The sequence below is a fragment of the Schistocerca piceifrons genome, chromosome 3, assembly GCF_021461385.2.
Source record: "Schistocerca piceifrons isolate TAMUIC-IGC-003096 chromosome 3, iqSchPice1.1, whole genome shotgun sequence".
Classification (NCBI taxonomy): domain Eukaryota; kingdom Metazoa; phylum Arthropoda; class Insecta; order Orthoptera; family Acrididae; genus Schistocerca; species Schistocerca piceifrons.
Window position 1 is genome coordinate 202,072,809 of NC_060140.1, and position 12,788 is coordinate 202,085,596.

Below are 12,788 nucleotides of genomic sequence, written 5' to 3' on the forward strand. Positions count from 1 at the left end.
TTTTCCCAGCACTCCGTCTTCATGCAACAGGTGGCACATTGGGACCATCCGACCGCCGTATCATCCTCAACTGAGGATGTGGATAGGGGCGTCGTGTGGTCAGCACGCCGTTCTCCCGGTCGTTATGGTGGTTTTCTTTGACCGGAGCCGCTGCTGTTCGGTCGAATACCTCCTCAATTGGCATCACGAGGCTGAGTGCACCCCGAAAAATGGCAACAGCGCATGGCGACCCGGATGGACACTCATCCAAGTGCCGGCCACGCCCGATAGCGCTTAACTTCGGTGATCTGATGGGAACCGGTGTATTCACTGGTGCAAGGCCCTTACCCTGCGCTTACCCTGTCTTCGCCTTTTTTGCGGGGCTGTGCGCTTCTGGGAACACATTCAATAAGGTATCTGAATGTCTGTGGAGGGATGGCGGCTCATTCTTCCCTAACAGCCGAAACCAGAGAAGATACTAATGTTGGATGCTAGGATCAGGAGCGAAGTCGACGTTCTAACTCATCCCAAAGGTGTTCCACAGGGATCAAATCAGGTCTCTGCACACGCCAGTCCATTTCAGTAATGTTATCGTCCACAAACCATTGCCTCACAGATGCTGCTTTATGACAGGGCGCATTGTCATGCCGATATAATCATCGTCCCCAAACTGTCCCCCTGCTCTATTCAGTACACAACGCTGCAAAATGTATTTGCATTCTTCCTCATTTAGCGTTTCCTTAAGGACAGTAAGTGAATCATACCCTAACCACGAAAAACACTCCCGTACCATAATACCGCCTCCTCCGTACCTCATTGTTGGCACTGCACGGTATGGAAGGTACTGTTCTCCAGGTATTCGGCAGTTCCGAACACCTTCACCGGATTGTCGCAGGGTATAGCATGATTTATTATTCCAAATCAATCGTTTGCATTTACCCAACGCCTGGTAGCATCGTTTCTGTCTATCAACATCATCGAATGTCTTAGTAAAATCAATAATTGCTGTTTTCTGATTATTTGCTTAATTAAAAATACTGGATCCGTTGTCGACCTGCCCTTTCGAAATCGCATATTTCTTCGCCTAATAAACTTTCATTTATAACACTTAACATCTTGTTTACTAAAACGAAACAAAATTTTGTGTGCAGTGCTCAGTAAGATGATTTCTCTATAGTTCTCGCAATTATTTGCTTCCGACCAAGTTTCTGTGAGAGCTCTATTCCTCCATAACGTATTAAATAAATGTAGCAGGCTCTTATGTGGTACAGTGCCTCCATATCTTAGCATTTCAGTGTTCATGCCATCTATACCAGTAGTTTTTCTATTCTTCGTAGAGTTGAGGACTTCTCTTAGTTCATTCATACATAAATCACCTACACAACCTATTTAATTCCATCGGCTTTATGCTCTGTGGAACATGTTTCTTCATACCTCAAATTCTTATAATGTTGTACCCATTTTACTTGTTGAATGTTGTTTGTTTTAGCAACTTCTTTTGCAGCGTGACTGAACATTTTTATTGTTTTATAAATTAACTTTTGCGTTTCGTGAATATAGCCTTCTATTTCGCAAATAAACCTATCTCACGATTCTTTACTAGCATTCTTTACTAGCATTTCTCTCGTTTGTCAATTTGATGATTCTCCTCTGTTAGCTCATTAAGGGATTTGAGATAAACATTTTGTTCTTTTATAACTTCATCTAACTCTAGCGTCTACGTTTCACCCCTTTATTTCTTCTTATATTTTTCGTTTTTTGTCTTCTTCAGCTGCTTTCTTTACTTCAGCTTCAATATTTTTCTATTCATTACTTATTTCTTCCGACTGTTCGTTCTGCTCTAGCTCTTGGTTAAGTCCCGTGGGGCACAGATCTCGTGTTCTATCCCATTTAGCAGGTATACTTTATAAAGATCTTCCTCCACCATTTCTTCCGTCAACCTTTTGATCTTTCTCCATTTGATGTACATATTTATTTGAGATATCACCAAAAAATTCTCGGAACTTACGTTTTATCCTCTGCTCAATCTGGTTTCCCTTCTCTCTACTCCAAATTATTCGTTAATGATATTGTAGTCAGTAAGAGACTCAAGTCACTTAAATTCTCTGCTGGCCTTGTATATTTACGGATATCTTTTTTTGCAGACGAAAGTATTGGCCATCTTTAGTTTTTATTGAAAGAAACAAAATTTCTAAGCAATCTTCTATTGGTATTTATGTTGTTTTCTCCCTTCGTTGCTGCAGTGTTTGGGACTGATTTATTCAATGCCTTTGCATTTAAGTATCCTGTCAACATTATTCGATATTAGTCGATTACAGTTTGCCATATAAATATACAGACTTCTCTTTTCCCATTTCTTGTGTATACAATTAGCGATCTTTTGCTGGCTCTCTCCTCTTTTCTTTTTCCACTATACAACATCAAATACTCTCCAACAGACTTGTTACCTTGAAGCTTTCTCTTGGTTTCTGTTATAGAACCTCTATCTGCCTTAGACTGTTTTAAAATTTCTGCTAACCCTTCTTATTTGTTTATTTATCTTCTGACACTTCATTTTGCTAAGTTAATTTTATTAGCATTCCATTTATTCTTCTTTTTTCATCGTCCGGCTCTTCATCGTCATATCTGTTCTTGATAGAGGCTGTCTTTTGTATTAGTAGTTATTATGAAAGTTCACCTGTACACCTTATGAGGACTGCGCAAATGTAGATGAATAGTGGGGCTGCCACTTTGTGAATTTCTAACCCGGCCAGTTTTCTTTTAAGGGTTACCCCCCTAGGGAGGTTAGTTTCCCTGTGTCAGAGTCCCTCCTACCCTTAACTTGATACTGGAGATGACAGGAAAAGGACGTAGCAAGAACACGCTTAGGACAGGAGAAAAACACCATAGGACGTTGTGAGATACACTTCACCTGGCTCCTGCCCTTCTGGTAACTAATCTACTGCCTGCGTAACCCACCAGATTCAGAGACGCAAACCTCGTAGCTCGCACGGGTAGTGCTACATTAAGGCGGTATCCCCTGAGAAGACCGAGCGAGGTGGCGCAGTGGTTAGCACACTGGACTCGCATTCGGGAGGACGACGGTTCAATCCCGTCTCCGGCCATCCTGATTTAGGTTTTCCGTGATTTCCCTAAATCGTTTCAGGCAAATGCCGGGATGGTTCCTTTGAAAGGGCACGGCCGATTTCCTTCCCAATCCTTCCCTAATCCGAGCTTGCGCTCCGTCTCTAATGACCTCGTTGTCGACGGGACGTTAAACACTAACCACCACCATCCCCTGAGAAGGCCACCAGCTTATAAATATTCAATTATGCAGTCCCCTGGAATATGGCTCAACTAGAATGTAACCAAATTATTGTCTGTGGCTCTACGTTGGCTAAGGGATTTGCTGCAGCCGCAGTATTTATTTCAGTTAATAATTAAGTGCACTCAATTTCCCGTGAGTGCACAAGCAACACTGAAGTGGCGAGTCACTGTAAACTACTGTAGCTGAGACGAATTGTTTGAAATAAAACTGGAAGTCCTAAAGTACGTGTGCTTTAAATAAACTATTGAAGTCCGTAGACTGACTCGTGAGCCCTCATACAGTGTAGACAACGCTGTAAAAACTTTAAGGTATCAGTGCTTATGCTCCACGTAAACCACTGCTCAGCAAACTGAGAGTAAATACAGTTACCGACTGTTGGTTGCACTGTCGTGATCTGCGACAACAGCCGTTAATGTTAACGCGGGAAAAACCGAGAGGCGAAACCAGAATCAATCAGGAGGCCCCATTTGAGATTGATCGGCAGTCTTGTGCATGTCTTCCTATTTGACGCGATTTTGGCGACATGTGCGTTAGTGAAAATGTGATGAAATGGTGAGAATAACACAACCACTCATTCCTTGAGCGAAGAAAATCTCCGACCCGCTCAGGAATCGAACGTGGGACCCAATGATCAAGAGGCAGTCACCCAAACTACTAGACTAGACAACGAGATGAAGACAACAAACTGTAGAAACGGAGATGTTCGTTCGGTGGGTTGCACAATTCCATCTCTGGAATGCCTGGCCGGTTCGTCCGCCCAGACCCGCCGATGACAGCTGTCAGACGACGGACATCTGATGGCTACGTCGAGTTTTCCAGTGACACAATCGCATGAGGCCAGCTGTAAGCGCATGGATGCTAGCTTCCATTTGTGCAGCTTCATCCACCCAGCAGTCTTCTATGATTGTGAACGCTGAACACAGCCGGCCGCTGGTGGTCGAGCGGTTCTGGCGCTACAGTCTCGAACCGCGCGACCGCTACGGTCGCAGGTTCGAATCCTGCCTCGGGCATGGATGTGTGTGTTGTCCTTAGGTTAGTTAGGTTTAAGTAGTTCTAAGTTCTAGGGGACTTATGACCTCAGCAGTTGAGTCCCATAGTGCTCAGAGCCATTTGAACCATTTTTTTGAACGCTGAACAATCATGCAGTGGCTGCCCATAGCGGCGAAAAAGAAGTAACAACAGTCATCCCCATCCCCACGAAACAACTTTTAATATTGTTTATACTAGAAACGGCAAGGAGTCCTTCCTCGCGGCGACGCACGAGGACATTTCGGATGCTTTCGTGATGCTCTCCGAAATTTTTCGCGCAAGATTGGTTGCCTGTCGCCACCTAAGGGGAACGCGGAGAGGACACGTTCTATCCTATGAAACAATATCTCTTTCTTTCTTTTTTTAAAATAAATAAATAAAAGAAAAACAGGCAGGTCTCTCGGCGTAGATCGTAGGTGCGCCAAACCTGCAACGGTCGATTTCCGACCAGTTTCGCTTCTCATGTCCCAACAGTTAGCACTGGCAACGCTACACTTCTTGTAGGAGCTGAATTTTTTGTGCAAACCCTCTTCACCACCTACGTACTTCTCGTGTAGTTGCCTATGCTCGGAGAGAGGCAATACGTAACCACTGACCTTCAGTTAGTTCCTTGGGATGTCCCACTTTCGAAAGACTTGCTCAATTAGCCGAGTTCAGTACGGGTGTACCTATCATAGGACATATAGCCACCTTAGGTTTCAGCGTTACCCTTACAGCAGATACTTCTTGACCCTTTGCAACGCTTTAAGGCAACGCACAGATCTTTCGGTCACAACTGTACTATGAAAATAAATACAAGTCCTAACTGTGGCTAACTCGTAAAAGTCCACACTCGATCAGAATCTTCAACTGGAAATATTGTTAAGTTCTCAGAAACGCACTTAAAAATCCGGCGAAGTCCGCGAAACCATCAAGTAAAGTCAGAGTCCAAACTGTGATTCGAAAAGAGAAATTTCGTAAGTGCTGAAGGCATTCTAATTCCAACAGGAATGTGCGGCCCATCGGTCGCGAAGACTAACCCTGTTCCTGCTTGTGGCGTGGTTGGAAACTCGAGTCCCCTGCGTTCGGGACAGCTTGTCACAAACTCTTACACATCCATCGAATGAATGCAGTTTCATTACTGGAACAACACATAAACATAACACATATACAAAAGCCACATACATTCAGCAGCACAAAAACGCAGATTGAAAAGAAATAAATATCGTCTTCATAACACCGCCTTCTTCAAAACACCGCCTTCTTCAAAACACCATCTATTTGATTTTCTCTCGTTACCCAGACACGTGTTAGTTACATCATATGGGTATACAGCTTATTTCTGATAAATGTGGAACAGGTTTGACTGGTTTACTGTATTATTATTTTAAGCCTAAAAATGTAATATATTCGTCGCCTTTGGAAGGGTTGTTGACACTGACCTCATTTAAGGCTTCGATTTAAAAAGGTGACAGGGTGGATATTTTATATCCCGACAACTGATGACATGATAAAAAAAAAATGGTTCAATGGCTCTGAGCACTATGGGACTTAACTTCTGAGGTCATTAGTCCCCTAGAACTTAGAACTACTTAAACCTAACTAACCTAAAGACATCACACACATCCATGCCCGAGGCAGGATTCGAACCTGCGACCGTAGCGGTCGCGCGGTTCCAGGCTGTAGCGCCTAGAACCGCTCGACCACCCTGGCCAGCATGATAAAAATCATTTGATCTTTTGGAAAAGGCAGTTTTATAAAAACAATTTAATTTGCCACTAGGAGAAAGGATAGGTGTAGTCTCAAATTTGACAAGACTATTAAATTAAACTTACTCCAGGAACGGAAATCTTTCTGGAAGAGGGATTTTTGCTTTCTCGAAATCCAGGTCGTTCTGAATACACCACACCATCTCCTGTGTCCATGTTGTACCTGTGAAAAAGAGTGGAATAATTAAACCATTATTGTTGCATGTACTGAAATTAAACAATCAAGTGGACTGGAGGAATAAGATTCAGGAACGGTACTTTTTAACATTCTATAGTTAGAAAATCGGAGGAGACAAAGCCGACACTTTTTAAATTTTACTACTACGGAAGGAATTTAAAAGTTAAGGGAAGAGAAAAGATGTCCAATCAAGAGATGTTAAAGATCAATCACAAGTAAACAAAAATGATATGTATTAAAAATCTTAAGACGAGACAGATTGGTACAAGTCGGCCAAAATAAAACCTTTTCGAATATGTTTTCGGTATTTCGTGACACAATAATTTCAACATGAAAGAGTCAACTAGAAAACTAGTCTAATGAATCCGAACACCGGAAAAGATGGCTCGAGTGAAAAACAGCCTGCAGAGAAGACAATTGACATCGGAAATCCGGCTTGCTATGAAAGGGAGACCTGAAAGATAGTCGTTTCAGGTTATTATCAAATAAGACCTGCATCTCCATCCTTACACTTTCTGTTGCGAAAGAGCTAAAGATACTTCACCAATCTGTGCGAGTTCAGTTCTGCCGGTGCTTTCTGAATGAAGTGATATCGGGATGTCTGGACCTCTATTTTTTTAAATTTTTTAGTTTAAGACTGGTTCAGCCTGTCCGTGAATGAGTCCTCGCCAGTAAACATTGACCAGAGCGTTGTACAGTTGATGTGTAACGCAAAGACTGAATACGCTGAGGAATGTTCGCACTGGTTTTATTTTGATCACTTTGTAGTAGAATTTTTAAACCATCCAGAGGCATTAACTGACTGTTCCGTTAGCTCTTGGTAGGTATTTTATACGTCATGTTTCTAGAGAGAATATGACACTAGAAGAGGTAGTGGAAAGGAAAAATTCCATATGCATACAAAGAGTACACAATGTAACGCAAATAACTGAGGTCGTCGTCGTTCCAGCTAAGTAGATACGAAGAAATTGATACAGGAAGAAGTGTCTGCACACTAATAAAAAAGTAAACTTAGCAAGTGTACAGAAAAGATTTGAAAAAATGTGCAGGATATTCTTAAAATATTTTTACACTTTCTGTTGTGGAAGAGCTACAGATACTTCACCAACCCGAGCGTGTTCAGTTCTGCCGGTGCTTTCTGAATGAAATGATATCGGGATGTTTGGACCCTTATTTTTTCATTATTGGATATATTACTGGTCAAAATTAGAATGGAAGTTCTATAGTACATACACATACACACACACACACACACACACACACACACACACACACACACACACACACACACACACACATACTGATAAGTCACAACGTTATGACCACTGCCCAATGCGAGACAATGCCTCAAGGAGACGTTGTGGAGCTCGTGACGTGGTAAGGTAAGTAAATAAGCGACAAACAGAGACTATTGGGGACTCATTCTAGCGACAGCACGGGCCACTCTTACGGCTCAGCGTCTGGAAAAGAGCATTGCGGAAACGGGCTAGCTGGCCAACTAGTCGAGTGCTACAGTCAAAAATGGTCCCAATGGCTCTGAGCACTATGGGACTTAACATCTGAGGTCTTCAGTCTCCTAGAACTTAGAGCTACTCAAACCTAACTAACCTAAGGACATCACACACATCCATGCCCGAGGCAGGATTCGAACCTACGACCTTAGCAGTCACGCGGTTCCAGACTGAAGCGCATAGAACCGCACGGCCACACCGGCCGGCAGTGCTACAGTCGTAAGCGTCTATAGAAAGTGGGTGAAGACAGTGACACCGGGAGGAAGGCGACAAGGTGTTTGATGTCCACGCCTCATCACAGAACGTGAAGGTCGGTGATTTCCCCGCTCCGTAAAGCAAGATAGGTGGCGATCTATGGATGATCTGACGACAGAATACAATGCTAGTGCAGGTACAAGAGTTGCGGGGCACACCATTCAGCGCAAATTCTTGGAAATGGGGCTCTGCTGAAGACGACACCGAAGTGTTCCCACGCTGACGCAACGAAATCATCAGTTACGATTGCAGTGAGTACGGGATTATTCAGTATGGACCGTGGATCAATGGAGACGTGCTGCCTCGTCAGATGAATAATGCTTTTTCCTACAACAGGCGATGGTTCTGTTGCAATACGCCATCATGTAGACCAGGGGCGTCCAACTCGCGATCTGCGGGCAGCATGCGGCCCAATGCAAGTATTACTGCGGCCCAAGAAGTGAGCACTATCACACGATCAGTAAAAAATTTAAATTTTATAGAATATCCTTTATGTAAAGCTATGATAAACTGAAACATAATTCTAAAGACGGAATGAAATACACAGCCATATTTTTCGATTTGACGTAAGAATTTTGAAATCTATTTCAGGTTTTTTGAAAAAATAATCAAAATTTTTGTAATTATACGACAAGTTTTACAAACAGTGTAGATAGGCTGACAGAAGATTTTTAGGTGGAATGCGTAGATCGCAATCTCGCGTTTAACTAAAAGAAAAATTTCATCATGCATCTCTGTAGGACTTTTACAAATCATAGCTGCCCAGAGACGTACGTTTGTAAACATTTATTTTCAAGAGTAAAGCACATGAAGAGTAAAAATGGCATTAAAATATCAGATGAACGTCTTGAGAATTGCAACTTCGATCGGACCTGATACTGATAGATTAGTTCCCAAATTCAAAAGCCGTGCGGGGTATCAGTGCGGTCTAAGGCGCTTTGTCACAGTCCGCGCGGCACCCCCGTCGAACGTTTTCGGGCATGGGTGTGTGTGTTGGTGTGTGTTGTCCTTAGCGTAAGTTAGTTTCAGTTAGTTTAAGTAGTGTGTATGCCTAGGGACCGACGACCTAACTAGTTTGGTCCCATAGCAACTTACCACAAATTTCTAATTTTTTCCCAAATTAAAAGTCAAATTTCACGTTAATTCCATTATTTTTAATTACTAATATATAAAATTAATAGTGAAATCTCGTACTCGTAATGATAATGTCAACTTACTTCCGCTTTGCTTTGTCAGTATAAAGAATCACAAATTAATAAATTCCAAATTACGTAAATGTGTTAACTATATACCTCAGAACATTGAAAGGTGGATACACTGAGTCACAGCACCAGAGATTGCGCCAAAGATTATTATTCCGTCGCCTCCACTGAGGCAGTAGTAGTTCAGAGGATGTCGAGGGCAGTCGTTTTAGGAACAATATTTTCATTTCTCCACATAATTCCCCCCCCCCCCCCCCCCCCCCCCCCATGAATCATGGACCTTGCCGTTGGTGGGGAGGCTTGCGTACCTCAGCGATACAGATAGCCAGATAGCCGTACCGTAGGTGCAACCACAACGGAGGGGTATCTGTTGAGAGGCCAGACAAACGTGTAGTTCCTGAAGAGGGGCAACAGCCTTTTCAGTAGTTGCAAGGGCAACAGTCTGGATGATTGACTGATCTGGCCTTGTAACAATAACCAAAACGGCCTTGCTGTGCTGGTACTGCGAACGGCTGAAAGCAAAGGGAAACTACAGCCGTAATTTTTCCCGAGGGCATGCAGCTTTACTGTATGATTAAATGATGATGGCGTCCTCTTGGGTAAAATATTCCGGAGGTAAAATAGTCCCCCATTCGGATCTCCGGGCGGGGACTACTCAGGAGGATGTCGTTATCAGGAGAAAGAAAACTGGCGTTCTACGGATCGGAGCGTGGAATGTCAGATCCCTTAATCGGGCAGGTAGGTTAGAAAATTTAAAAAGGGGAATGGATAGGTTGAAGTTAGATATAGTGGGAATTAGTGAAGTTCGGTGGCAGGAGGAACAAAACTTCTGGTCACGTGACTGCAGGGTTATAAACACAAAATCAAATAGGGGTAATGCAGGAGTAGGTTTAATAATGAATAGGAAAATAGCAATGCGGGTAAGCTACTACAAACAGCATAGTGAACGCATTATTGTGGCCAAGATATATACGAAGCTCACACCTACTACAGTAGTACAAGTTTATATGCCAACTAGCTCTGCAGATGACGAAGAAATTGAAGAAATGTATGATGAAATAAAAGAAATTATTCAGATAGTGAAGGGAGACGAAAATTTAATAGTCATGGGTGACTGGAATTCGAGTGTAGGAAACGGGAGAGAAGGAAACATAGTCGGTGAATATGGATTGGGGCTAAGAAATGAAAGAGGAAGCCGCCTGGTAGAATTTTGCACAGAGCACAACATAATCATAGCTAACACTAGGTTTAAGAATCATGAAAGAAGGTTGTATACATGGAAGAACCCTGGAGATACTAAAAGGTATCAGGTAGATTATATAATGGTAAGACAGAGATTTAGGATCCAGGTTTTAAATTGTAAGACATTTCCAGGGGCAGATGTGGACTCTGACCACAATCTATTGGTTATGACCTGTAGATTAAAACTGAAGAAACTGCAAAAAGGTGGGAATTTAAGGAGATGGGACCTGGATAAACTGAAAGAACCAGAGGTTGTACAGAGTTTCAGGGAGAGCATAAGGGAGCAATTGACAGGAATGGGGGAAAGAAATATGGTAGAAGAAGAATGGGTAGCTTTGAGGGATGAAGTAGTGAAGGCAGCAGAGGATCAAGTAGGTAAAAAGACGAGGGCTGGTAGAAATCCTTGGGTAACAGAAGAAATACTGAATTTAATTGATGAAAGGAGACAATATAAAAATGCAGTAAATGAAGCAGGCAAAAAGGAATACAAACGTCTCAAAAATGAAATCGACAGGACGTGCAAAATGGCTAAGCAGGGATGGCTAGAGGACAAATGTAAGGATGTAGAGGCTTATCTCACTAGGGGTAAGATAGATACTGCCTACAGGAAAATTAAAGAGACCTTTGGAGATAAGAGAACGACTTGTATGAATATCAAGAGCTCAGATGGAAACCCAGTTCTAAGTGTGGTGTCACCGCCAGACACCACACTTGCTAGGTCGTAGCCATGGACTTAGCTAAAGGCTATTCAAACTGTCTCTCGGCAAATGAGAGAAAGGCTTCGTCAGTGTAGTCGCTAGCAATGTCGTCCGTACAACTGGGGCGAGTGCTAGTCCGTATCTCGAGACCTGCCTTGTGGTGGCGCTCGGTCTGCGATCACACAGTGGCGACACGCGGGTCCGACATGTACTAAATGGACCGCGGCCGATTTAAGCTACCACCTAGCAAGTGTGGTGTCTGGCGGTGACACCACACTAAGCAAAGGAGGGAAAGCAGAAAGGTGGAAGGAGTATATAGAGGGTCTATACAAGGGCGATGTACTTGAGGACAATATTACGGAAATGGAAGAGGATGTAGATGAAGATGAAATGGGAGATACGATACTGCGTGAAGAGTTTGACAGAGCACTGAAAGACCTGAGTCGAAACAAGGCCCCCGGAGTAGACAACATTCCATTGGAACTACTGACGGCCTTGGGAGAGCCAGTCCTGACAAAACTCTACCATCTGGTGAGCAAGATGTATGAAACAGGCGAAATACCCTCAGACTTCAAGAAGAATATAATAATTCCAATTCCAAAGAAAGCAGGTGTTGACAGATGTGAAAATTACCGAACTATCAGTTTAATAAGTCACAGCTGCAAAATACTAACACGAATTCTTTACAGACGAATGGAAAAACTAGTAGAAGCCAACCTCAGGGAAGATCAGTTTGGATTCCGTAGAAACACTGGAACACGTGAGGCAATACTGACCTTACGACTTATCTTAGAAGAAAGATTAAGGAAAGGCAAACCTACATTTCTAGCATTTGTAGACTTAGAGAAAGCTTTTGACAATGTTGACTGGAATACTCTCTTTCAAATTCTAAAGGTGGCAGGGGTAAAATACAGGGAGCGAAAGGCTATTTACAATTTGTACAGAAACCAGATGGCAGTAATAAGAGTCGAGGGACATGAAAGGGAAGCAGTGGTTGGGAAGGGAGTAAGACAGGGTTGTAGCCTCTCCCTGATGTTGTTCAATCTGTATACTAAGCAAGCAGTAAAGGAAACAAAAGAAAAATTTGGAGTAGGTATTAAAATCCATGGAGAAGAAATAAAAACTTTGAGGTTCGCCGATGACATTGTAATTCTGTCAGAGACAGCAAAGGACTTGGAAGAGCAGTTGAATGGTATGGACAGTGTCTTGAAAGGAGGATATAAGATGAACATCAACAAAAGCAAAAAGAGGATAATGGAATGTAGTCGAATTAAGTCGGGTGATGCTGAGGGAATTAGATTAGGAAATGAGACACTTAAAGTAGTAAAGGAGTTTTGCTATTTGGGGAGCAATATAACTGATGATGGTCGAAGTAGAGAGGATATAAAATGTAGACTGGCAATGGCAAGGAAAGCTTTTCTGAAGAAGAGAAATTTGTTAACATCGAGTATAGATTTAAGTGTCAGGAAATCATTTCTGAAAGTATTTGTATGGAGTGCAGCCATGTATGGAAGTGAAACATGGACGATAAATAGTTTGGACAAGAAGAGAATAGAAGCATTCGAAATGTGGTGCTACAGAAGAATGCTGAAGATTAGATGGGTAGATCACATAACTAATGAGGAAGTATTGAACAGGA

General features: G+C 42.6%; 1 protein-coding gene across 2 annotated transcripts in view; it reads right to left on the reverse strand.

Annotated features, from left to right (window-relative positions):
• The window catches only part of LOC124789579 (luciferin sulfotransferase-like), a 172,269-nt gene that overhangs the window by 47,651 nt on the left and 111,830 nt on the right, over positions 1-12,788 (reverse strand). For both annotated transcript variants that reach the window (XM_047256986.1, XM_047256985.1), the window contains exon 2: positions 6,130-6,226. In XM_047256986.1, the coding sequence (XP_047112942.1) occupies positions 6,130-6,226 (97 nt within the window). The remainder of the gene's footprint in view (positions 1-6,129; positions 6,227-12,788) is intronic.